This window comes from Electrophorus electricus, chromosome 22 (genome assembly GCF_041902795.1).
Source record: "Electrophorus electricus isolate QZ-2024a chromosome 22, ASM4190279v1, whole genome shotgun sequence".
In the NCBI taxonomy this organism is placed as follows: domain Eukaryota; kingdom Metazoa; phylum Chordata; class Actinopteri; order Gymnotiformes; family Gymnotidae; genus Electrophorus; species Electrophorus electricus.
The window spans coordinates 2,838,692-2,862,500 of NC_137518.1; the positions used below are offsets into that span (position 1 = coordinate 2,838,692).

Sequence of the window (23,809 nt, forward strand, 5' to 3'; positions counted from 1 at the left end):
GTGTTGTGTATGGCCGGCGTGTGTAGTGTAGTGTTGTGTATGGCCGGCGTGTGTAGTGTAGTGTAGTGTTGTGTATGGCTGGTGTTGTGTATGGGTGGCGTGTGTAGTGTAGTGTTCTGTATGGCCGGCGTGTGTAGTGTAGTGTAGTGTTGTGTATGGCCGGCGTGTGTAGTGTAGTGTAGTGTTGTGTATGGCCGGCATGGTGTTGTGTATGGCTGGTGTGGTGGAGTGTAGTGTTGTGTATGGCTGGTGTGGTGGAGTGTAGTGTGGTGTATGGCTGGTGTAGTGTTGTGTATGGCTGGTGTGGTGGAGTGTTGTGTATGGCTGGTGTGGTGGAGTGTTGTGTATGGCTGGCGTGTGTAGTGTAGTGTTGTGTATGGCTGGCGTGTGTAGTGTAGTGTTGTGTATGGCCGGCGTGTGTAGTGGAGTGTTGTGTATGGCCGGCGTGTGTAGTGTAGTGTAGTGTTGTGTATGGCTGGTGTTGTGTATGGGTGGCGTGTGTAGTGTAGTGTTCTGTATGGCCGGCGTGTGTAGTGTAGTGTAGTGTTGTGTATGGCTGGTGTTGTGTATGGGTGGCGTGTGTAGTGTAGTGTTCTGTATGGCCGGCGTGTGTAGTGTAGTGTAGTGTTGTGTATGGCCGGCGTGTGTAGTGTAGTGTAGTGTTGTGTATGGCCGGCGTGGTGTTGTGTATGGCTGGTGTGGTGGAGTGTAGTGTTGTGTATGGCCGGCGTGTGTAGTGTAGTGTAGTGTGGTGTATGGCTGGTGTAGTGTTGTGTATGGCTGGTGTGGTGGAGTGTAGTGTTGTGTATGGCTGGTGTGGTGGAGTGTAGTGTGGTGTATGGCTGGCGTGTGTAGTGTAGTGTTGTGTATGGCCGGCGTGTGTAGTGTAGTGTTGTGTATGGCCGGCGTGTGTAGTGGAGTGTTGTGTATGGCCGGCGTGTGTAGTGTAGTGTAGTGTTGTGTATGGCTGGTGTTGTGTATGGGTGGCGTGTGTAGTGTAGTGTTCTGTATGGCCGGCGTGTGTAGTGTAGTGTAGTGTTGTGTATGGCCGGCGTGTGTAGTGTAGTGTAGTGTTGTGTATGGCCGGCGTGGTGTTGTGTATGGCTGGTGTGGTGTAGTGTAGTGTTGTGTATGGCTGGTGTGGTGGAGTGTAGTGTTGTGTATGGCTGGTGTGGTGGAGTGTAGTGTGGTGTATGGCTGGTGTGGTGGAGTGTAGTGTGGTGTATGGCTGGTGTAGTGTTGTGTATGGCATGTGTGTGCTGTTCTTGGTTCTTGAACATCTGCTGGATTTCTAGGCTATCATCTGTGATGGCACTCTCAGGTACAAGTTTCTCACTCTCACTCTCTCTCTCTCTCTCTCTTTCACACCTTTTCTAAAAAGCTGTCTGCAGTATGATCTGTGAAGTAACTGTGTGGTAGTGCCTGAGCTGTGCAGTAAATAGCTGTGCATTAGTAGCTGTGCTGTCCAGTCATAGTTACCCTCTGCTTGCCCCCAAGCCTCATTACCCCCACCGCTGTCCTGACACTACGCTGTGTTTGGGGTGGAAACAGGTCACTGTTGACATGATGATGGGAAGTATGTGACCTTCAGGAGTGCCTGGTGCTACAGTTCTGCACTGGCTGGGCGGAGCTGTCAGAACGGATTGACTCCTGGTACACCTGAGGGTTATTAAAGGTTAAAGAAAGGTCAGGCTTGACTTTACCAGCTTACTTCTCTCTCTCTCACACTCACACTCACACACACACACAGACACACACGGCAGCCCCTACACCACCATCGGAGGTGGAATTATCTTCACGAAAGGTTACATTTCTAGGAAAAAGGAAGAATTGACTGAGCGAGACGGAGCAGGTGCAGGGCTTGTCTCTGGGGAGTAAAGCCCTGGAGTGCCTCTCTGACAGCAGGACTTCATCCCAAATTCTGGCTTCACCAAGCCTTCCACTCCACCTGATTCCCGTGCAGGCCCTGTAAGCCTTTCGCAGGCCCACTGTGGAGACGGTGGGCAGGGGGTCGTGACCCGGACCGGGGTTCGGCCGACCCACACGCGCCCCACCCCTAGGCCTCACGCAGCACGGAAATGACCTCCGCTCACCCCACAAGGGCTACGCTCATGTTGGGGAATGCAGAAAGAGCGGAGTGATACTAGTTCGCACACACCCATGTCCCCCCCCCCCCACACACACACACACACACACACACACAGTCTGTGAGTTTAAGGCAGTTATGAATGAGACCACCTCTCAGCCCAGGGTGCTTTCTCTTCCTCTTCCCACGTTTTCTCCTCTCTATCTTTCTCTTTCTCCCCACCCCTCTTCTCTCTCTCCCCCTCTTTCTCTCCCTCTCTCCTAATCACACTCTTTCTCTCTCTGTCTCGCTCTCTCTTTTTCTTCTCTCTCTCGCTCTACCTCGCTTTTCTTTCTTTTTAACCGTCCCCTCCTTTCCTCTCCATCTCTCACTCGCTCTCAGGGGTGATGTTGGCAGGTTGCCAACACAGATGAGGGCTTGTGTGTGTGAGAGGGAGAGAGAGAGAGAGAGAGAGAGAGAATCCAGGAAGGCGGGATTACACTGAAAGCCCACAGGGTGTTGCAGAGAAGGAGAAGGAGCCAGATCTTGGCGTTTCCCTGAAACCATGTGACCTGCCAGTGCCTCGATCCAGAGAACTACCAGAGCTGCGCTCTCTCTCTCTCTCTCTCTCTCTCTCTCTCTCTCTTTCTCTCTCTCTCTCTCTCTCCTGACCTTTCTTTCTTTGTCAGTCTCAGATCCGAACCTCTCTCCCCACTGCTATAAGTGACCTGCTTCCCCCTGTGGGCGGAGGCCTTCCGTCCAGCCGCTAAAGAGCGTCGGTGTTGACGCCTTCACTAACGAGCGTGTTAAATAGAGCGCGCTCGCGTTCGAAGCCCGTCTGCACCTGCCACACATTGCGGCGCGGGCCCAGCGTCGCCACGACGACGCAATGTTTAGGAGACGCTTGTGGGAAACCACCGCCTGCCACCGTGCTTCCGTCGCAGACCTGCAGGAGCGCCATCAGAACGGCCGCAGTAAATCATTCTCTGAAACCTTTATGGGGATGGGGGGGGTAAGCTACAGCGCTTTGTGTCATGCGATTTGCGGTAAACAGTGTAGTATGAAATGAATAAAGTGGAAGGCAGTGGGGGTGTCGGTTTGCCAGAATAGCTGGTGTAAGGGCTTTTATGCTTCACTCCACCTGCCACCCTGAAGATCCACGCCGGGATTTCAGCCCGTTCTGGTGGAGGAACGTGCTGTACTTAGGAGGGGAATGTTGACGTTTTTTTGGGTGATGAGGGTGAGAATTTGGCTAGACCCCAAATAACTGTGTGTGTGTGTGTGTAGATATAGTATTTGTGTACATATATAAAAGTTTCCAGAGAAATAGGAAGTTTTAGACACATGGCCTTTAAGGGGTTTTCAGTCCCTTGGTTGGTGGGCTGGGTGGTATGTGGTGCTTGGGTGGGGAGCGTGGGTGGGTGCTAGGTGTGTTTCCTGGCTCTGTGGCCACTGTAGGTGTGGTGGGTGACATCTGATATCAGCCAGTCGAGGGCTCGATTAATTAAACTGGACAAATTGTCAATAAGCAGAATTATGTCATGTTGTACAATATATAAAATATTCTCCAACACTAATTTTTTTTTAATACCAGCATTTTTTTTTTTTTTTTGGTCAAGCGAGAGCATGTTGACCTGTGTTATCCCGACACAGGACTGCTCCTTAACCCTGTGTGTTCCAGAATCCCACGGGTGCCTCTGTCGTTGGAGGAGAGGATATTTCCTCCCCAGCCTGGGGTGACTGCAGTCTACAGTGTGAGTGACCACACACACACACACAAAAACAAAAACAAATCTCATCACCTCTTCACCTCAAGCCCCCAGCAGTCTAAGGCCAGTTAGAACAACTAATAATTGAGCACATATTTCACATAGTTCATGGTGACGTTTACACACTCACACACCTTGTCTCAGAGATCCCTGAAGTTATTTCAATGCTAGTCAGAGAGTGTTGAAGTGTTACCACTGTTACCACTGTTGAGGTGTTATGGAAGCCCAGGTTGCTTTGATAGTGGACTTCAGCTCGTCTGCATTGGCTCTGGTGTCTCTCATCTTCCTCTTGACAAAACCCCATAGAGAATCTATGGGGTTTAGGTCAGGTGAGGTGCTGGCCAATCAAACACAGTGATACTGTGGTTATTAAACTAGCTATTAGTACTTTTGGTAGTGTGGGCAGGTGCCAAGTCCTGCTGGAAAATCCTCATCTCCATAAAGCTTGTCAGCAGAAGGAAGCATGAAGTGTTCTAAAATGTCCTGGTAGACGGCTGCGCTGACATTGGACTTGATATAACACAGTGGACCAACACCAGCAGATGACATGGCTCCCCAAACCATCACTGATTGTGGAAACTTCATGCTAGACCTCAAGCAGCTTGGATTGTGTGCCTCTCCACTCTTCCTCCAGACTCTGGGACCTTGATTTCCAAATGAAATGCAAAATTTACTTTCATCTGAAAACAGGACTTTGGACCACTGAGCTACAGTCCAGTCCTTTGTCTCGTTGTTCCAGGTAAGACGTTTCTGACGTTGTCTCTGGGTCATGATTGGCTTGACACAAGGAAAGCGACAGTTGTGGGCCATGTCCTGGATACGTCTGTGTGTGGTGGCTCTTGAAGGACTGACTCCAGCAGCAATCCACTCCTTGTGAATCTCCCCCAAATTCTTGAATCGCCTTTTCTTGACAATCCTTTCAAGGCTGCGGTTATCCATGTTGCTTGTGCACTTTTTTCTAGCACACTTTTCCCTTCCACTCAACTTTCCACACACACACACACACACACACACACACACACACAAATCTTATCACCTCTTCACCTCAAGCCCCCAGCAGTTTAAGGCCAGTTAGAACAACTAATAATTGAGCACATATTACACATAGTTCATGGTGATGTTTACACACTCACACACCTTGTCTCAGAGATCCCTGAAGTTAGTCCAATGCTAGTCAGAGAGTGGGCGGAGAGTGCTTTTGGCACGCCAGACATCCTGCTGGCCCGTAACCCTGTGGTTCCGCTCAGTTGCCATGTGATGCGATCGAGCATCAGGGAGCACCTGCACCTCCGCCAGTCAAAGGCGGCGCTCATCGTGTTCTAGCAACCAACAGAAAGAAGCAGAAAGAGTCCTGTAAGCAGGAGGCTGCACACCAGACGCTGCATCCTGCAGGGGAGGAGGTCCAGGGAGAAGGTCCAGTGGAGGAGGTCCAGCGAAGAGACCAGTACTAAGCCATGCTGTCATTGTTCACTCACTCCGACTTGATATCTCTCTCTCTCTTACACTTGCACTCTCTTTGTATACTGTTCTTTCTTTCTCTCTCTCACCCTTATTCTTGCTTTCTCTCACTCTGTCTTTCTAGTTCTCTCTCTCTCTTCCTCTTTCTCTCATTCTCTGGGATCTGGCCAGTGTCATTTCTCCCTCTCTCCTATACCCCGTTTCGCCTCCTCCGCTTTCCAAACAAGCGCGTGACCGGAGTCTCTGGCGTCTGCCTCTTTCAGGGGTTAAACATGAGAGTTCCATGACGTGGGCGGTCCCCCGCATGCCAGGGTGTTGTTTTGTCATGCAGATGAGGCCTGGATGACTCCATTGTCTTAACAGGAGTCAGGTTCATTGTTGAGGCTGTTAGATGTTTGTGTCTGGTGTCACTGGCTTTAGATTACATGCAGCACAAAGGTTTATGAAACTCTCGGTACAGCTGCCACTGTGTAAGTGATTAGGTGCTATGTTTGGATGGATGCATGGGTGTATGTGTGTGTGTGTGTGTGTGTGTGTGTGTGTGTGTGTGTGTGTGTGTGTGGGTGAGGGTGAGGGTGTGTGGAGTTCTGGAACAGTACCGAGGACAGAACACCCCTACTGCTTCTCAAACAGACATGTATTTCTAACCTCTTCACGCATTGTGTACAGTGTTAATGTACTAACATTCGAATTTTCTAATAATGTTAAACATGTACAGCATCTTTCAAAACGGAACACTTTCCACTATATACATTACAAATGACTTTGTGAATGAGGAATTTATTTTCATGTGTGTGAACATGTTGTCCCAGACCCTGACCTGTCACGGTGCCCGACTGTGTGTGTATGTGTGTACACACTACAGGTTCCAAGGCACCCTGGTCCTCATTACCCAGGCCATGATCTGAGCAAAAGCCACCCTAGCCTGGCAGGGGCGGGGCCAGGGCCAGTCCACGCCCCTTCATCCGCTCTGTCTCAGGTATCTGCACCCCAAGCCCCGCCCTACCGCTACTTCAAAGGCTGGGAAGCAGGCGCAGGGGTGAGTGTGTCCACAGCCCAACGACATTCTGTCTGTCTCACTGCACCTGTCTGTCTGTATTTCTGTGTGTGAATGCTTGTCTGTATTATGTCTCCCCATACTGCTTTGCAATATGAACGCGACTGCCCTGGACAGAATTCTCTTTCCTCAAACTTAGCTTCAGGACAAATGAAGAACACGGAACAATATGCATTTTAAAATTAACAACAATACATTTTCTTACAAAGGATCTGTTCTCTGTACCAAGAAGCAGTTCAGTCTCGAGAGGAAAAGTTTTTCTAAAACTTTTTAATTTTGTTAATCTTAAATACTCAACTGTTTTGCATCTTTCTGACTACGCTGGCTGGACTTCTCTCCTGTTCACCGTTTCTCCCTACTGGCTGATCTAATTAGACTCAATATAATATAATACAATATAATACCAATATCACACTCCAGTATCACCACTGAATCAGCCTGTAGCTTGGTGTATGCACCCAGTACTTACCGAACTCTCTCACCTTGAGGAATCTTCAGCTATCTCTGTGGGCACCATCAGAGTGGGTTCTGCAGATGCACATGGGTCCTAAACACACTCCCTTTGGAGTGTGTTTAGGATTCGGTAGCATAAGAAAGTCTTCTCTGAGCTACCTGGTACTGAACCACTTTCCTCAGAGATGGGAGAAATGCATGTATTTTTTGACCAAATTCTTATATTCATTGCGATCATTAGAAAAATATAAATTCATATGTTCAAATTTTCCCATATGACCTCCATCTCATTCACTCTTAAAGGTGTGTGTGTGTGTGTGTGTGTGTGTGTGTGTGTGTGTGTGTGTGTGTTGTTTGTGAAGGGTTGTATGGGGGGGGGGGGAGTGTGTGTCTTTGTTTAGTGTCTGTAGTGTGTTCTAAATGTAACCCACATAATCCTTTCAGCTGGGTAACTGATGTAGACCAAACTCCATGTTACATATTTGGAATCTTCCAGACATCTTACACACACACACACACACACACACACACACACACACACACACACACACACAGACCAGCTCAGTGCCCCATAAGTGGTGCTCCAGCTTTGGATGTATCTGAGGTTGTTTGGTGGCAGAATCTCTCTAACAGCATCTCTTCTCCTTCACTTACACACACACACACACACACACACACACACACACGCAGTGATATATTCCTTCATATCGTATATATCTTTTACTTCACTGGAATCACTGCAGTCATGTCCTGTAATGACTTGTACACTTGTGTGCTTTAATGATGATAGGGTGCGTGTGCGTGTGCGTGTGCGTGCGTGCGTGCGTGCGTGCGCGTGTGTGTGCGCGTTTCTGTCTATCCTCTGTCACGCCTCCGGCTGTGTGTGTTCAGCCCGCCTACGGCCCATCCCAGAGTGCTGGCTCTGCACCCCTCATGTACTCTCCACAGACTCAGCCAGTCAACATGCAGCCTCCCAGTCGGCCGGTAAGAGTAGCTCCTCCCACAGCTTTACAACTGCCAGCGGGAAAAGCCCGACTGATTAGCTGTTATTCACCATACCCACTGTTTCTCCACGTCTCAGAGTCGTCCGCCTTGCAGTAATTAGAGCTGTAAGGTTGTGTCAAAAGTGATAGCTGCAATTATTATAATTATTATGAGCAGAGCTGAACAGCTTGGAGGGGCTTAGAGGGAGGGGGTATCCAATTGCAATTTTTTTTCTGACTGATATTTCATGTTCCGTGATGTAGGTGGCTGTCGTGATTATGTTCTAGAAATTAAGCTTCAGGTGTGTTATTCAGTCAGCGTATCAGACGTCTGCCATAATTACAAATGTCTCTCCTTGTTTTGTGAAAAGAATCAGATAAAATTATGCAGCTTTAGTTCGTGAGTTTGTAAACTGCACTTCTGTAGATCGAATGCAACTGCTGCTCGAGCAATAAGAAGCTTAGGGAAAAAAGACATTTTAAAAAACTTGTTAGTCAATATACATAAGTTTCTAAACATAATTAAACTAAATATTAAGATTCCAGGTGAGTAACTGCAGTGTACGGTAGTAAGAGATGTAGAGAATTTTAAGAATTGTAAGGTTTCCGAGAAACAGAACGTTTCAGACAGGTCCTTCATCAACTGTGCAAGCTGATTTAGTACTTCTGAATTAGTAGTAGGAGGCAGTTTATATATGAAAAAGTAGATGTCTCTCTCTCTCTATCTGTGTGTGTGTGTGTGTGTGTGTGTGTGTGTGTGTGTGTGTGTGTGTATATAATTAATTATATATATATATATATATATATATATATATATATATATATATATATATATATATATATATATATATATATATATATATATATATATATATAATTATACACACACACACACACATACACAGGTACAGCTCAATAAATTAGAATATAGATTGATTACACACAGAGTGATCTATTTCAAGTGTTTATTTCTTTTAATGTTGATGATTATGGCCTATAGCCAATGAAAACCCAAAACTTAGTATCTCAGAAAATTAGAATATTATATAAGACCAATTAAAAAAATGTAAAGGCTTAGGAAACCTTTGCAAGTGTTTTGTGTTGATTAGCTGATTAGGGTGTGACACCATGAGTCTACAATATTGAACTTTTATTGAACAATATCCTAATTTTCTGAGATACTGACTTTTGGGTTTTCATTGGCTTTAGGCCATAATTATCAACATTTTTAAATAAATAAATGCTTGAAATAGATCACTCTGTGTGTAATAAATATATATATATAATATATGAGTTTCACTTTTTTAATTACTGATATAAACTTTTCAATGATATTCTAATTTATTGAGGTGTGTGTGTGTGTGTGTGTGTGTGTGTAATATATATATTATATTAAAATGAGAGAATGAATAGGATTAATAAAATAGAATTATAATGAATAATTATATTAAATTTATTTATTTATTTATTAGTCATTTAGCCCTAATTATAACGAATATTTTTATACATTTTAAAGATTTAAAATCATAATACAGAACACCTGAAATCCCTTTTTTTTGGGCGCGGGGGGGTTGTTGTGTTCAGTTCTCTGCAATTTCTGCTGCCCATGTGATCTGCTAGCGCATCTCTGATTGGGTATTGGGTGTTCGGCAGTAATGATGCAGTGTATCAGGCAATGGGGACATGTCTGTGTGGCCTGCATTCAGCTGTGTGCCCCCAGGCTGCCTGCCCTTAATGCTGACAGACGCACACTTCACACAGTCATTAGTCCCATGCTGACACCTACTAGGAGATCCGCCTGCTCTTCTGTGTGCACGTGTGTGCACGTGTGCGTGTGCGTGTGTGTGTGTGTATGTAAATGCCAAGTTAATGCTGTCTCCAGTGTTGCTATAATAATAATAATAATCTGAGTGCTGTCTCTCTCTCTCTCTCTCCCTCTCTCTCTCTCTCTCTCTCTCTCTCTCTCTCTCTCCATCAGTTTGTGACGGCGTCCCGACCTGCCCACCACCAGGTACCGTGTTCCCTGTGGGAGTGGGATAGTGGGGCAGTAGGAGACACCTAGTTTATCACTCACCGGTCATGGCAGCGCCGGTCAGCAGGGATGTAGGCGCGTGATGCGTGATGCGCATCTCTGCTCCCATGCTTCTGGTCACTTGGGTGACATTAGCACCTGTTCAGACTCCAGAATGGAGAGTGACATCATCACGGCCTGTAGTTACAGCTGGTGTGTTACGCTGTTATGGCTTGTGTTTTACAGTGGCCTGTGGTACATTTTGCCCAGCATAGGAGTGGAGTGGATTTTTATGGACGGTGTTTGGGTGGGAAGTTTTTATTTATTTATTTACTCTCACCCTGATTTATTATTTATCATTATAATTTTTATTACTCTTAATATTATTGCTGTTATCTGTTCAGGGTGTACAATCTTGGAACATGCTGCTGTCAATAGCTACCTGTCTGCCATATTTGTCCATTATGGTATGACAGCGGAGAGACAGAAACACACACACACACACACACACAAAAAATTTTAAATGCAAATAAACCATCTTCATCATTTCACAATACTATAGTAAAATATTTAGCCGAGGCTTCAGTATTTCTGAGCTGGTGTTTTCTTAAGTTGTGGCGTAAGGGAGAGTTCATTCAGGAAGACATAGGGCTTCCTGCCCCGCCGTTCTGTCTTCCACTTTGTCTTCTGATTCACAGTTCTACACCCCCTTCTTCTGCCTGGTTATCTCATGAGAGGCCGCACATGATGCACGGAGCTTTTCCGCTTCCATTTGAAACATTTTCAACCCAAGTGTCTGCGGCAGGAAGAACAAGTGGAATGCTCAGAGCCCACAGAGACCCTGTCCTACCGTAGGCCATAAAATAGCATTTTGAACAGAGTCCACGTTTGAATGCACCCTTACAGTTAGTACGTTATAAGCAGTGCCTTACAGTGTAGCAGGCCGTGCCTTACAGTGTTCTTTACAGCTGTGCAGTGCCCATGCGTGTGGCCATGTGGCACCGTGCCCGGGACCCCAGAAAACCCCTGGATCACTGATACCTTGGAGCTACTTGAGGGTGTCCAGTATTCACAGGCTGTAATACTGTCACACAGAAGTGTCTGTGTGTGTGTGTGTGTGTGTGTGTGTGTGTGTGTGGAACAACGGGGCATTCTCATACAGCAGAAGGGCAGGCAGGGCTGTGGGGGTTCTCACAGAGGAAGCTCAAGAAATTTCCTTCATCCCACTCGAACCTCAGCACATCAGACACTTTCACAGCTACTCTGTGTTTCAGATACACACACACACACACACACACACACTCACGAACACACGCACGCACGTACAGACACACACACAAACGCGAATACGGCCATTCTTCTGCTCCTGTCAGAAACACACACACATGCATGCTCATGCAAAAACACACACACACACGCACAGGCTCTCCCTGTCGGACAATTCCAGTGTGCTGTTTGGGATTGTCAGTGAGTAGTGCAAATGTAGCTGTCTCCAGCCATGGCTCCACCCATCCCCACAGTGCTGGAGGCTTCCACGTCTCCGTAGTGTAGCATAACGGTGAGGTCAGTGTGAGGTCACACACTCCACCAGCTGCCCTCCTTTCCTCCAGATCACTCCTTTTACGCGCATTTCAGGAAGGCGGCGGCTGCCTCTCCCACCCGCTGCGGGAGTGCTGCTGGAGTGTTTCCTGAGCTGCTGCTCTGTCCAGACACGACAGACACCCTGACAGCACCAGCAGCCTGCAGGTCTCTAGAAACAAAAATGCAGAGGAGAGAGAGAGGGATCACTGTGTTAGTACAGGGCTCTCTCTCGCGCTCGCTCTCTCTCCCTCCCTCCCGCTCTCTCTCTCTTGCTCTCTGTCTCTCTCTCTCCTACTCTCGCTCTCTCGCTCTTGTGCTCTCCCTCTGTCTCTCCCTCACTCTCTCTCTGTCTCTCTCTCTCTCTCTCTCTGATATATATATCTACACACACACATATACATGCACACGCACACACCCCTGCCCCCCAATCTCACATATCCACACGGTGAACAATCAGAAAATTACTTTCCAGCTCGGTGCCCTCTCCAGTTGGCATATATGACTCATGGCTAAATAAATCACCAGATCCCCCTACACATGTGCACACGCACGCACACACACACACACACACACACACTCTTCGTCAGGCTGCAGAGTGGTCTTTCAATCCTGGCTGTGCTTTCTATTCCATTGGTACATAAAGGCTCATCAGTGGCCACACACACACACACACACACACACACACACACACACACACACACACACACACACACACACACACACACACACACACATACACACACACACACAATCATTTTCACACTCAGACACAGAGAGGCTGGAAACCTCCCAAAACGTTTGAAGTGTCTTTATTCCAGTCTAAGTAGCTGGGAGCCCTCAGGTTACTTGGGTCCTTTCACACCTCCTCTCTCTGTCTTGAGCTGAAGTGGGAGTTGGGGGTTATCTGGGTGGAGGGGCAGTAGGGTAAAGTTGTGGGTGGGGGCCATGGTGTTTGAAACATGCACCATAACACGCCGTTCACCATTATATGTGGAAGAGGCCTGTTTTTTCTAACTCCCGTGGTGTGGAAGTGGACGACTTTGAAACTACGCTCGCCTCCACCCACACGCACCGCCACCGAACCTCAGAGCCCGGCTACCACAGTGCTGCGTTGGACAGCGTTACGAAATTCCGAAAAACATGTGATGTGTATCTGGACTGACGTGTGTGCTGGTTAAAACCCCACACCTGGGTGAGGGGTGGTGTAGGCAGCATTAATGAACCCCTCCATGTTCCTACTATTAACACACCAGCCAGGACGGTGAAGCTAAAGGTGGAGCTCTTTCTGGAATAAACTCATGCAGACTGCTCAGACACATACACATTTAGTTAGAGTTGGAAGCTGAACCAATGACCTGGGTGTGTTGGGTGTGTGTGTGTGTTGAATGTCCACTAATTTTTATCATGCTGGCTTTTCTCTTCCCTGCTTCCATACTGAAGGGAGGATTCAGACCCATTCAGGTAAACACCCCCCCCCCCCCATGTGCATGGCATGATCTTTAACCCCTAACCCTTTCACCTATACCATCAGCCACCCAGTGGACTTGTTTATGGTTTGAACTGCCCTGTTCTGTGTGTGGCTGGTTCAGTCTGCTCTTGGATATACAGATAGACTTGCGTAGCTTGTTCACACCTCTAGATGTAACTGCAAATGCCCAATTTGTGCTCCCTGAGTCACCCTTTCTCGATGCTCCAGCATGGCGGAATGCGTCAGTGTTGTGTCGTAAAACGCCCATCCGGAATCCTTCTGAAACCGGAGTCCCAGCCACCCGCCAGCTTGGCGCAGCCCCGCGTCTCCGCCGAGGACGGTGTTCCCGCTTTAGCCGGCACACGATTACAGCCCTCCGTCACGGCACCGACGTGCGGAGGCCGTGCGTGCTGCCGAGGGCCTGCGTGAATCCCGTCCGTGTAGCATGCCCCGAAAAACGCATCGCGCTCGTGTACCACGAGTAAAGAGATGCCACACTGTGCTTTAGCGCTGACGCCAAAGTCACCACGTCTCCCCACGTCTGACGCCGAGAGGTGTTTTGACGGGGTGGAAGCTTATTGTGCTTCCTGTGTTGACCTGCGGTTTGGAGAACTGTAGAGGAGGAAAGAGGTTTGCTTTGATTAGAACTTTTTTTTTGTACTTTACATGAGCAACAGGTTAGAACATATAGAATATATAAGAGAGAGAGAGAGCGAGCGAGCGTGGTGTTTCTCCTCCAGTATTCATGCGCTATTCTCCTCGTGAAGAAAGCTTTGTTTGAGAGCTATGACACAGTCCTACCCCTCTACCCATAATACCACTGCATTCAAAAGTGTCTGTGTGTCTGTGTCTGTGTCTGTGTGTCTGTGTCTGTCTGTGTGCTTAAAAGGGAAATGATTCACCAGATGCATATGAATAAGGTTTCCCCTATCCACCCATATAAATGCTGGCACTTAATAAGAACTACATTACCCAGAGTCCTGCTTTTAACAGCCTCACTTCTCCCCCCCACCCCCTTATCCCGCAGTTTCTCCACAGGACTCAGATGCAGGCGGTCCGGCCCTCCCTGGCCGCCAGCAGCCCGTCATTGCGGGCCGGCTCTCAGGCGGCAGCGGCGGCAGCAGCCGTGTACTCATCTAGTCAGCACATCATGATGACTGTGAGCCCAGTACCGTTCCCCTCGCCCCAGACGGCCCAATACTACATCCCCCAGGTACACACAAAAAAAAAAAAAACCCGAACCAAAAGAATGCCCTCCCTTCCTGTGGTGTTGGTCCTGACCCTCTCTCTCGCTGCTCTGCCCCCAGTACCGACCCAGCGCGCCCTATGTCGGGCCCCCTCAGCAATATTCTGTACCACCCCCTGCCTCCGGAAACTTCTACCCCGGCCCCGGCCCCGGGGAATATCCTGCCCCTTACGGTCAGTACACACTTGTATGCTTCGGAGTCGCGAGTACTACAGAGTAAATTCTGCTGTCTGAGCCTATCGCTCCCACACAAGTGTGTTTAGTTACTGGCAGTTATTTTCTGTTCAGCTCGTCTGATTACCAGCTGAGCTCTGACCACGTTCCAGAACCTTCCTCTCAGTTGCTGTTTTAATCAGTGACTCATATGAATTGGATCACACTGACTGCATTTTCTCCCACCCTCTTTCTCTCTCTCTCTCTCTCTTTCCCTCTCTCCTTCGATTTCTTTCTCTCTCTCTCTCTCTCTCTCTCTCTCTCTCCTTCGATTTCTTTCTCTCTCTCTCTCCTTCGATTTCTTTCTCTCTCTCTCTCTCTCTCTCTCTCTTTCTCTCTCTCTCTCTCTCAGCTGCAGGGCCAGCCTATTTCTCAGGCCAGACAGTGTATCCTTCCTCTACCCCCATCATAGTGCCTACAGCACCTCAACTTCCTCCACCTACCAAGCGTGAGAAGAAGCCAGTGAGTGAAACACACATACAGCACACTAGAGACTAAACCATACCCTGCTTTTCTCACACACACACACACACACACACACACACACACACACACACACACACACACACACACATACACACACACACACACACTCATGCACATTTAATGGACAAATGGAAAACTGCTGTGTCATCACCACCATTGCCAAGGGCTCTCCCTGTTTCAGCACCCACCCAGCAGATCAGATGAGTAGCAGAACGTCTGGAGTTAATATGCTCCTCAAACACGCTCCTCAAACACACAGCTACAAGCCATACTTCATATTCTCTTGAAAGTTGTCATACATTAGTCATGGTTGGTCTTCTTAATGTGGCTGTGTGTGTGTGTGTGTGTGTGTGTGTGTGTGTGTGTGTGTGTGTGTGTGTGTGTGTGTGTGTGTGTGTGTGAGTGTGTGTATGTGTATGTGTATGTGTATGTGTATGTGTGTGTGTGTGTGTGTGTGTGTGTGTGTGTGTGAGTGTGGGGGTCTTTGTGATAGTTCCTCTCTACCCCAGGCTGTCTAGGTTCAGCTTCCCTCCACCATGGTGTCCCCTCTTATGGCACCAGCCAAACACCTGTGTTGGGTTTTACATCTGGACTTTGGTTTGGTTCTGATTTCATGGTACTGGCTCTGAGTTTGTGTACCCAGCAAACGGATCTCTGGCGTGTGGGTGTGCAGGGTCATACACAGGCACAGACTAGTCCAGTGACGTGTCAGGAAGAGAATCATGTAGACAGGAAGTGCAGGGTGCAGACAGGAAGGTCATTCTGCCATTTCACTTACCCCCACCACACCCACACCTCCTGTGCTCAATGTTTCCTCACACGAGCAGATCCGCATCCGGGACCCCAACCAGGGCGGGAAGGACATCACAGAGGAGATCATGTCTGGGAGCGGACATGCCACACCCCCTGTGGGCTGTCCCTCGAGCACCCCCACGCCCCCTCAGGTGGGAAGAACACCTCTAACCATGCTTGCACCTCTTTGTCTTCCTGCTTCTCTTGTTCGGTTTAGTTTTAGACTCAAGTTAACTCGAATTTTCCAAACTAAAATAAAAAACTGATAATGACAAAATATCAAAGATGTAATGACAGTATGGAAATAAATAACAAAAAGTAGTAGTAATGATAATAATAATAATAATAATAATGAAAGATTGTTTATTAAAAAACATTCAATTATTTTCTCTTCTGCTATACTGATGGATTGTGTTCTGTTAAGCTTTCGTCCACAGAGTACAGCCAACGGACATCAACCTGAGCATTGGTGCACACACAGAATTGCCTGCCAGTGTACGTCTGGGTGATGTGTGATACTCTTAACATTTCCTGCTGTGTGTCCATAGCAACGGAGTGCCAGTCAAACTCCAGAGCAGTCAGCGTACAGCGCGGATCCACCCTACAGACTTAGCCCGGGGGCGGCAGATTGCAAGCCCACTGCAGGTATGTCACGCCCTTCATTTTTCAGCCCTGGAGCACTGATTTGGAGCACTGATCACTGGTCCCTTGTCCTGGAGATCTGAACAGTTGAACAGTGTTCCCTGCATATCAACTGGTTAGCTAGATCAGATGTCGGATCAGGTGGCGGAACTTGATGGGCTGGAATGTGGATCTGCAAAATTACTGGGTTATCACATAAATGTGATAATTTACCTTTTGTCTTTGATGTTCCTATTTGTTTTGGTCTTAGAGGACAAGCCCAGAGCAGTTTCTGGGCCCCATAAGTCATCGTCATCATCATCTGGACTCAGGCCTCCACAGCCCTGCACAGACCAAAAGGACACTCCGAGTCTCCCTTTATTGAACTCTCCTTCTTTCCCGGACCCGGAGGTGTCTGGAGCGCCCTCTAGTGCCCCTCTTCCACTCGGCAGCTGCAAGCCCACCGCTGCAGGAGAGCCAGAAGAGATTCAGTCCTGTGCGGTCCTTGCCCGGTGCCCGCCGGCCCTCCCAGATGACCCTCTTCCGGGGTCTTGCCCCAGTCCGCCAGCCTCCCCTTCTCCTCCCCTCAAAGTGGTCAACGGTTTGGCCGAGTCGCCGGCGCCCTCTCCTGGCCATGACCAGGAGCTCCGCCTTCAGGAGACCCCCACTCCGCCTTTGCCCCAGCTGACCCTGAGCTCCCTCCTCACAGAGGAGCCTCGAACGCCGCCACCGCCGCCCCCTACCGACGAGATCCCAGAGGAGCGGCCCGCATCGCCGCCCGCCACCCCGAACACCTCGCTACCCTCCGCGGCCGCGCTAGCGTCCCCTCCTGGCCTGGCTGTGGTACTTCCGCCTCTTGCCAGCGAGACCAATGAAGCCAGCAAGACCTCAGACAATCACAGTGTCCACCTGAGAGCAGAAACCGCATCACAGGGCTCTGGCCGCGCTTCTGACGCACAAGCTCATTCCCGAAAGATACCGCCAGCAGGTACCATTCACTGTGCCTTCAGTTTGTGTCGTGACCACCCGGGTTGGAAGTCTTTGCGCGATACACGCGTCAGAAATGTAGACAGCCTGAGGACTTGACATGGACTGCTCTTTTGTTTTTGTCTGTGACAGTTCAAGCTGTTTCTGCTACACCAAAGGGCTTCAAGAGACCAAATGAAGGGAGCGTGACTCTAGAACCTTCGCAGGAGGAGAAGGAGGTGTGTGTGAGTGTGTGTGGGGGGTTTCTTGGTGTGCGTAGGCATGTGCCCCTGCTCCTCACCAGATTAAACCCGTCGCTGTGACACCAACAGTCTCAGTAGGGGGACGGCTGTCCCCTCTAGTCTGTCCCTCGATGCCTGAAGCATGCCATGTGAACGCCTGCTTGTTCCCCTCCTCACCCATCTAGGAGGCACCAAGCAGGGACGGTTCCGCCCGGGAGGTCTCTCGGTCGGCCTCGGAAGCCAGAAACGGCCCCTCCCCGGCTCCAGCGCTCCTGGAGAAGCCTTCCGTTCCGGCCGAGAATGGGGAGACGGCGTCGGACCTGCTACGGAACGGAGACGAGCCGGAACGCCCAGAGGGCGGGGTCACTCCCGGGGAGAGGAGGGGCTCTACTGCATCCCCACCCCCTCTGTTACTCGTTTCCGATGGTAAGAACAAAACGGGATCAGGAATTAACAATTTTCCTATATCTTTGTAATACTAATATCCTTATGCAATAGAGCTCTATAAAAAAAAAATTTACATTTTGAGAGCTTTGGATGAGTGAATGTGCATGTAGGAATTCATAAATTCATTTAAAATCATTTTTGGTTCAAATGTTGCATGATAATATTATATCATATGGCATTTTGGAATCTCAGTATTTAGCGGAATAACGGCAGCTTGGCTCTAACTCCCTTTTCTCAGTCACAGTGGCTACACTGTGCAGTGTTGCAATGCCTCCCTCTCACTGGTCTGTTGTACTGTCTCTCAGCGCTTCTGCAGACCAATGGCAAAAGGCAGTATGACCGAGACTTCCTGCTGGGCTTCCAGTTTACGCCGGCCTGTGTGCAGAAGCCCGAGGGCCTGCCCCAGATCAGCGACGTGGTTCTGGACAAGGTGCGCCTCTGCTCCCCTGCATTGGGGGCCTCGCTCACACCGACCTCACACTTAGCACAAGGCGCAAAAACGTTCAGAAGCGTGCAGCTCAAGTGTACGGACAAAAACTCCCTTTTAGCAGCGTTCCCAGAGGGTTGAGCGCAAACGTCTGGATGCGGGAGACATGCCTTGCGCTTCTCGCCGGAGGAGAAAAGAGAAGCCTACAGCGAACATGCTTCACGTGCGTGTCCAGCTGACATGCTCCATGTCGTCCTGTTTCCATTAAAATTGCATTATGCCTATGTCACGCTTGGCAGCAGAACAGCCGGGGGGGGGTAAACGCCCTGCCCACCATCCGACGCGTTACTCCAGAGCCTGCTCCAACCAGGGCTTGCTCCACCCGGGGCCACGGTCCCTCACCTGGCTGACTCCGTAGGCCGGCCCAGGCGTCAGGCCACGTGCATGCTGGTCCCCGTCCAGATCTGCCCCGAGTGCCTAAGTCACAGGGCTGTGATTGGTTAAGCACGTTGTTTATGGGAAAGGCGGCATATGGAGTGGGTCTATGTGGGGGGTTGCACATTCTCCCACTGCCACAGGGTGGAGGAGGACGTTCTGCTTATGGAAATTCTAGCACTGATCTGAAATCAGAATGACGGTTATGGTTAGAGCTGTTGTGGGAGGGTTCGGTCTTGGTGAAAGAATGCAGGCTCTGTTCAGAGAGGGAAAGCTGGGGGGAGGGGCTGCATCTCCATTCATCCAGGAGGCTTCGGAGTGGCTGGAACTCGCTGCGCCCCCTGCTGATGGAGTAATGGTGTTGCACGGTGCCGTTTCAGATCAACCAAACCAAGGTGCCAACGAGAGCCGCGGACTCGCGGCTCATCTCCAGGGGGCCGGACTTCACGCCGGCATTCGCTGATTTTACAAGGCAGATACCAGGAGGACGGGGTACAGCGGTAAGTGATGAGAACAGGCTCTCTCTCACACACAAACACACACACACACACACACACACAGTTATCTCCAACCCAAGCACTTATTTATACACCCTTGCTCTTATGTGTAGAGCATACACACACATTTCATTTTTAGGACACACACAAACACATGTATAGAAGACATGTCATGACACCCTAAAAACTCCAGTTTGCGGCCCCCAAGCTAAAACTAGCGTCACATCGGCAACAATTCACAAGCAACGATACTGAAACCTTTCAGGCCGTTTGTGAGCTGCACCTGTTTGTTGCCTGGGTAACGCTGCCCTTTCCCGCTTCAAGCTCCTCTGTTTGAGTAACCGTCGCCCCCCGCCCCGGAAGATAATCACCAACGTCTCCGTTAACGACGACGTGCAGCTGAAGAAGGCGGAAAATGCCTGGAAGCCTGGCGGGAAGAGGGAGGGACTCGCCGAGGACCCTGACACCCAGAAGACGCAGGTACTACCCAGCAGGGTTCCGACCGGCCGCGCCGAGAGTCTGCCCAGGAACCCACGAGAAACGGGAGCGCATGCAGACTTCCTCTCCATCCGCACCGTCTCTGATTTTACTCTCCAACCGAAATGATTTGCACTCAAACGATTTGGGAAGTCTTTGTTTATCCTCCGGATGTTGTCTGTTGACACATCTGTTGTTGTTTTTGTTGTTGTGGTGGTGGTTCTTGCGGCGGGTCGTCAGGAGCTCTTCCGGAAGGTGCGCAGCATCCTGAACAAACTCACGCCACAGATGTTCACACAACTGATGAAACAGGTGGCAGAGCTGACTGTGGACACAGAGGAGCGCCTCAAGGGCGTCATCGACCTGGTGTTCGAGAAGGCCATCGACGAGCCCAGCTTCTGCCTGGCCTACGCCAACATGTGCCACTGCCTGGCTACGGTATGCTAGCCCCGGCCGTACCCGCATTCGCCCCGCCCACGGCCTCCATTCTACACCCTGCCAGCCGGAAGCAAGTATTCCTTGCCGTACTGATTTTTATCTTCCTTGCCTGTTTTTGCAGCTGAAGGTGCCCATGGCGGATAAGCCCAGCACCACGGTGAACTTCCGGAAGCTTCTGCTGAACCGCTGCCAGAAGGAGTTTGAGAGAGACAAAATGGACGACGCTGCGTTTGAGAGGAAGCAGAAGGAGCTTGATTCTGCGGCATCAGTAGGAATTGTTTAGAAAATTCTCAACCCCGCACTCCTGTACTACCTCAGATTAGTGCTGCAATGTTAACTTACTATGGTATCGTTTCTTTAACATTACTACACCCCCACCCCACCCCACAGGGCAGCGAGCGGGAGCGTCTACAGGAGGAGCTGGAGGAGCAGAAGGATCGTGCTCGCCGACGCTCCACCGGCAACATCAAGTTCATCGGCGAGCTCTTCAAGCTGCGCATGCTGACGGAGCCCATCATGCACGACTGTGTGGTCAAGCTTCTGAAACACCATGAGGACGAGAGCCTAGAGTGTCTGTGCCGGCTCCTCACCACCATCGGCAAGGACCTGGACTTCGAGAAGGCCAAGGTCACACATACAGACACACACACACACACACACATGCGCACGGTAGGCTCTAACAGCAGTTCTTGAGCCACAATGAAGGCCATAAAAGGTCGACAGTGGTTTACCTTCCTGTTCTTGAATCATCAGCCATCTTTGTTCCTTGGCCTCATGAAGGTCCATGGTGATATTACAGAGCTATTCATGAACCGAGCGTTCATGAACCGAGCTCCGTGTCTGTGTATGACGTCCAGCGTAAGGGGTCCAGGAGGCCACAGCAGAGCTCTGCGCAACCTACCCCCACCCTGATCCACACGGAGGAGGGTGCGATGGCAGTTCTCCTACCAATCCACTCCCTTTCCTCCACCTGCCCCGCCCCAGTTCGGTTGGCCCTGTGTTTATATAATGTTTCCTTATAGGCATTTATCCAGGAGGGTTCTGGACTTTAACAGGGTTAACGTGGGTCCCACAGGCCGTGACGGCATCTACAGCACCACCCACCCACACCAAGATCAATATGACACACACAAGCCAGGGGATTGTGGCTTTTTGTTTAAAAATGTTGTAACAAAACCTGTGTGTGTGTGTGTGTGTGTGTGTGTGTGTGTGTGTGTGTGTGTGTGTGTGTGTGTGTGTGTGTGTGTGTGAGAGCGATGTCTGATCATCTCCTGCTGTGTGTGTGTCCCAATAGCCTCGCATGGACCAGTACTTCAACCAGATGGAGAAAATCGTCAAAGAGCGCAAGACATCGTCTCGTATTCGCTTCCTTCTTCAGGACGTGATTGACCTGAGATTGGTGTGTGTGTGTGTGTGTGTGTGGTGCAAAAGAACAACAACAAAAAAACTACTTCACTGCACAACACACTGTTCTGGGTATCTCATATAGACTAAAGCCGGACTTTGTGTCTACCTGACCTGTGTGTGTGTGTGTGTGTGTGTGTGTGTGTGTGTACCTGCAGCACAATTGGGTGTCACGCAGGGCTGACCAGGGGCCCAAGACCATCGAGCAGATCCACGAGCAGGCTAAACTTGAGGAGCAGGAGGAGCAGAGGAAGGTGCACCAGCAGCTGCTCTCCAAGGACAACAAGAGGAGGCCAGGTGAGCATGCGTGCCGGCCCCGCCCAGCTGCTCCTGCTACGGCAACACACCGGGGCCAAAAAACATAAAACCGCCCCAGCTCAGCTCCCCTGAGTGACGGAGGGGTAAACACAGCGGACACGTCCAGGTCTGTGGGCAGTGGCGTCTAGCGTGCACTGTCGTGGTGTTTACAGAGCGGCGGGACCCGCATGGCGCGAGGGACGAGACATGGAACACCGTACCCGTGACCAACAACCGCCGTGCCATTGACCCCACCAAGATCCCCAAGATCTCAAAGGTGCGTCCGGCCGAAGCTTCCAGCCCTCTCCCACGCGCACGTGTGTGCGTGAGCTTCCAGCCCTCTCCCGCGCGCGCATGTGTGCGTGAGCTTCCAGCCCTCTCCCGCGCGCGCATGTGTGCGTGAGCTTTCAGCCCTCTCCCACGCGTGCGTGCGTGTGTGTACGTGAGCTTCCAGCCCTCTCCCGCGCGTGTGTGCGTGAGCTTCCAGCCCTCTCCCGTGCGTGCGTGTGCGTGAGCTTCCAGCCCTCTCCTGCGCATGCGTGAGCTTTCAGCCCTCTCCCACGCGTGCGTGCGTGTGTGTGCGTGAGCTTCCAGCCCTCTCCCGTGCGCGCGTGAGCTTCCAGCCCTCTCCCACGCGTGCGTGCGTGTGTGAGCTTCCAGCCCTCTCCCGCGCACGCGTGTGTGCATGAGCTTCCAGCCCTCTCCCGCGCATGCGTGTGTGTGCGTGAGCTTCTAGCCCTCTCCCGCGCGTGTGTGTGCGTGAGCTTCCAGCCCTCTCCCACGCGTGCGTGCATGAGCTTCCAGCCCTCTCCCGCGCGTGTGTGTGTGAGCTTCCAGCCCTCTCCCGCGCGTGCGTGTGCGTGAGCTTCCAGCCCTCTCCCGCGCGTGCGTGTGCGTGAGCTTCCAGCCCTCTCCCGCGCGTGCGTGTGCGTGAGCTTCCAGCCCTCTCCCGCGCATGCTTGAACTTCCAGGCCTCTCCCGCGCGCGCGTGCGTGAGCTTCCAGCCCTCTCCCGCGCGCGCGTGTGCGTGAGCTTCCAGCCCTCTCCCGCGCATGCGTGAGCTTTCAGCCCTCTCCCACGCGTGCGTGCGTGCGTGTGCGTGAGCTTCCAGCCCTCTCCCGCGCGTGCGTGTGCGTGAGCTTCCAGCCCTCTCCCGCGCATGCGTGTGCGTGAGCTTCCAGCCCTCTCCCGCGCGTGTGTGCGTGAGCTTCCAGCCCTCTCCCGCGCATGCGTGTGTGTGCGTGAGCTTCCAGCCCTCTCCCGCGCCAGCTTCCGTTCGAGGAGCCCTGTCGGGCGTTTAAGCCTGATTCGTTTGTGACCAGGAGCATACCGCCACCTGCTGGTCTAACTTACTTCAGGTCCCTTGGGTTGATTGGGCTTCTTGAAGGAGAACACAGAAGTTAATTCACAGACGTTACTCACACCGCCTCTCTCTCTCTCTCTCTCTCTCTCTCTCTCTCTCTCTCTCTCTGTCTGTCTGTCTGTTTTTATAATCTCTCAGCCACAGTTAGATGAGAAGATCCAGTTGGGGCCAAGGGCCCAACTCAACTGGGTGAAGGGTAGCAGTGGAGGAGCCAAGGCTAGTGATCCTGGTGAGGATACACACACACATACACGCGCATGGGATGCTGATTAGGGTGAAACAGTGAAACACCATTTGCTCATATATATGATACAGTTGCACATAAACCCAGCACTTAACTGTGGTTGATTGTGTGTCTGTGTGTGTGTCTGTGTGTATAAAATTTTCAGTGTTGTCATTGTAACAGGAAGAGCAGATATTTAACATTTTAGCAATGATTTTGTCAGTATAATTGGCATCAAATTCTGCCTGTATACAGTTCTACCAGTAACCCCTAAACCGTGGCGCTCCAGTGGGGCAGGTCATCCAGTCTTTCTGACCTGCTGTTTGATTGGCTGGTGTTTTGAATCGCTTCACTTTCTAAACTGACTGACAGATTGTTTGACATGCGCCT

General features: G+C 50.4%; 1 protein-coding gene across 10 annotated transcripts in view; it reads left to right on the plus strand.

Annotated features, from left to right (window-relative positions):
- The window catches only part of eif4g3a (eukaryotic translation initiation factor 4 gamma, 3a), a 43,138-nt gene that overhangs the window by 6,545 nt on the left and 12,784 nt on the right, over positions 1 to 23,809 (plus strand). For 2 of the 10 annotated variants that reach the window (XM_035520194.2, XM_035520198.2), the window contains exons 2-24: positions 3,747 to 3,819; positions 6,158 to 6,331; positions 7,694 to 7,786; positions 9,764 to 9,796; positions 12,818 to 12,838; positions 13,873 to 14,058; positions 14,153 to 14,264; positions 14,657 to 14,766; positions 15,618 to 15,734; positions 16,131 to 16,227; positions 16,475 to 17,191; positions 17,323 to 17,408; positions 17,597 to 17,837; positions 18,164 to 18,288; positions 19,101 to 19,220; positions 19,542 to 19,697; positions 19,935 to 20,132; positions 20,254 to 20,400; positions 20,523 to 20,759; positions 21,427 to 21,531; positions 21,695 to 21,833; positions 22,007 to 22,110; positions 23,335 to 23,425. In XM_035520194.2, coding sequence (XP_035376087.2) covers positions 3,747 to 3,819; positions 6,158 to 6,331; positions 7,694 to 7,786; positions 9,764 to 9,796; positions 12,818 to 12,838; positions 13,873 to 14,058; positions 14,153 to 14,264; positions 14,657 to 14,766; positions 15,618 to 15,734; positions 16,131 to 16,227; positions 16,475 to 17,191; positions 17,323 to 17,408; positions 17,597 to 17,837; positions 18,164 to 18,288; positions 19,101 to 19,220; positions 19,542 to 19,697; positions 19,935 to 20,132; positions 20,254 to 20,400; positions 20,523 to 20,759; positions 21,427 to 21,531; positions 21,695 to 21,833; positions 22,007 to 22,110; positions 23,335 to 23,425 — 3,482 coding nt within the window. Of the gene's footprint in view, positions 1 to 879; positions 3,078 to 3,684; positions 3,820 to 6,157; positions 6,332 to 7,693; positions 7,787 to 9,763; positions 9,797 to 12,817; positions 12,839 to 13,872; positions 14,059 to 14,152; positions 14,265 to 14,656; positions 14,767 to 15,617; positions 15,735 to 16,130; positions 16,228 to 16,474; positions 17,192 to 17,322; positions 17,409 to 17,596; positions 17,838 to 18,163; positions 18,289 to 19,100; positions 19,221 to 19,541; positions 19,698 to 19,934; positions 20,133 to 20,253; positions 20,401 to 20,522; positions 20,760 to 21,426; positions 21,532 to 21,694; positions 21,834 to 22,006; positions 22,111 to 23,334; positions 23,426 to 23,809 lie in introns of those variants that run through there. The other 8 variants (XM_081705707.1, XM_081705708.1, XM_081705710.1 and 5 more) reach the window with 8 other exon arrangements.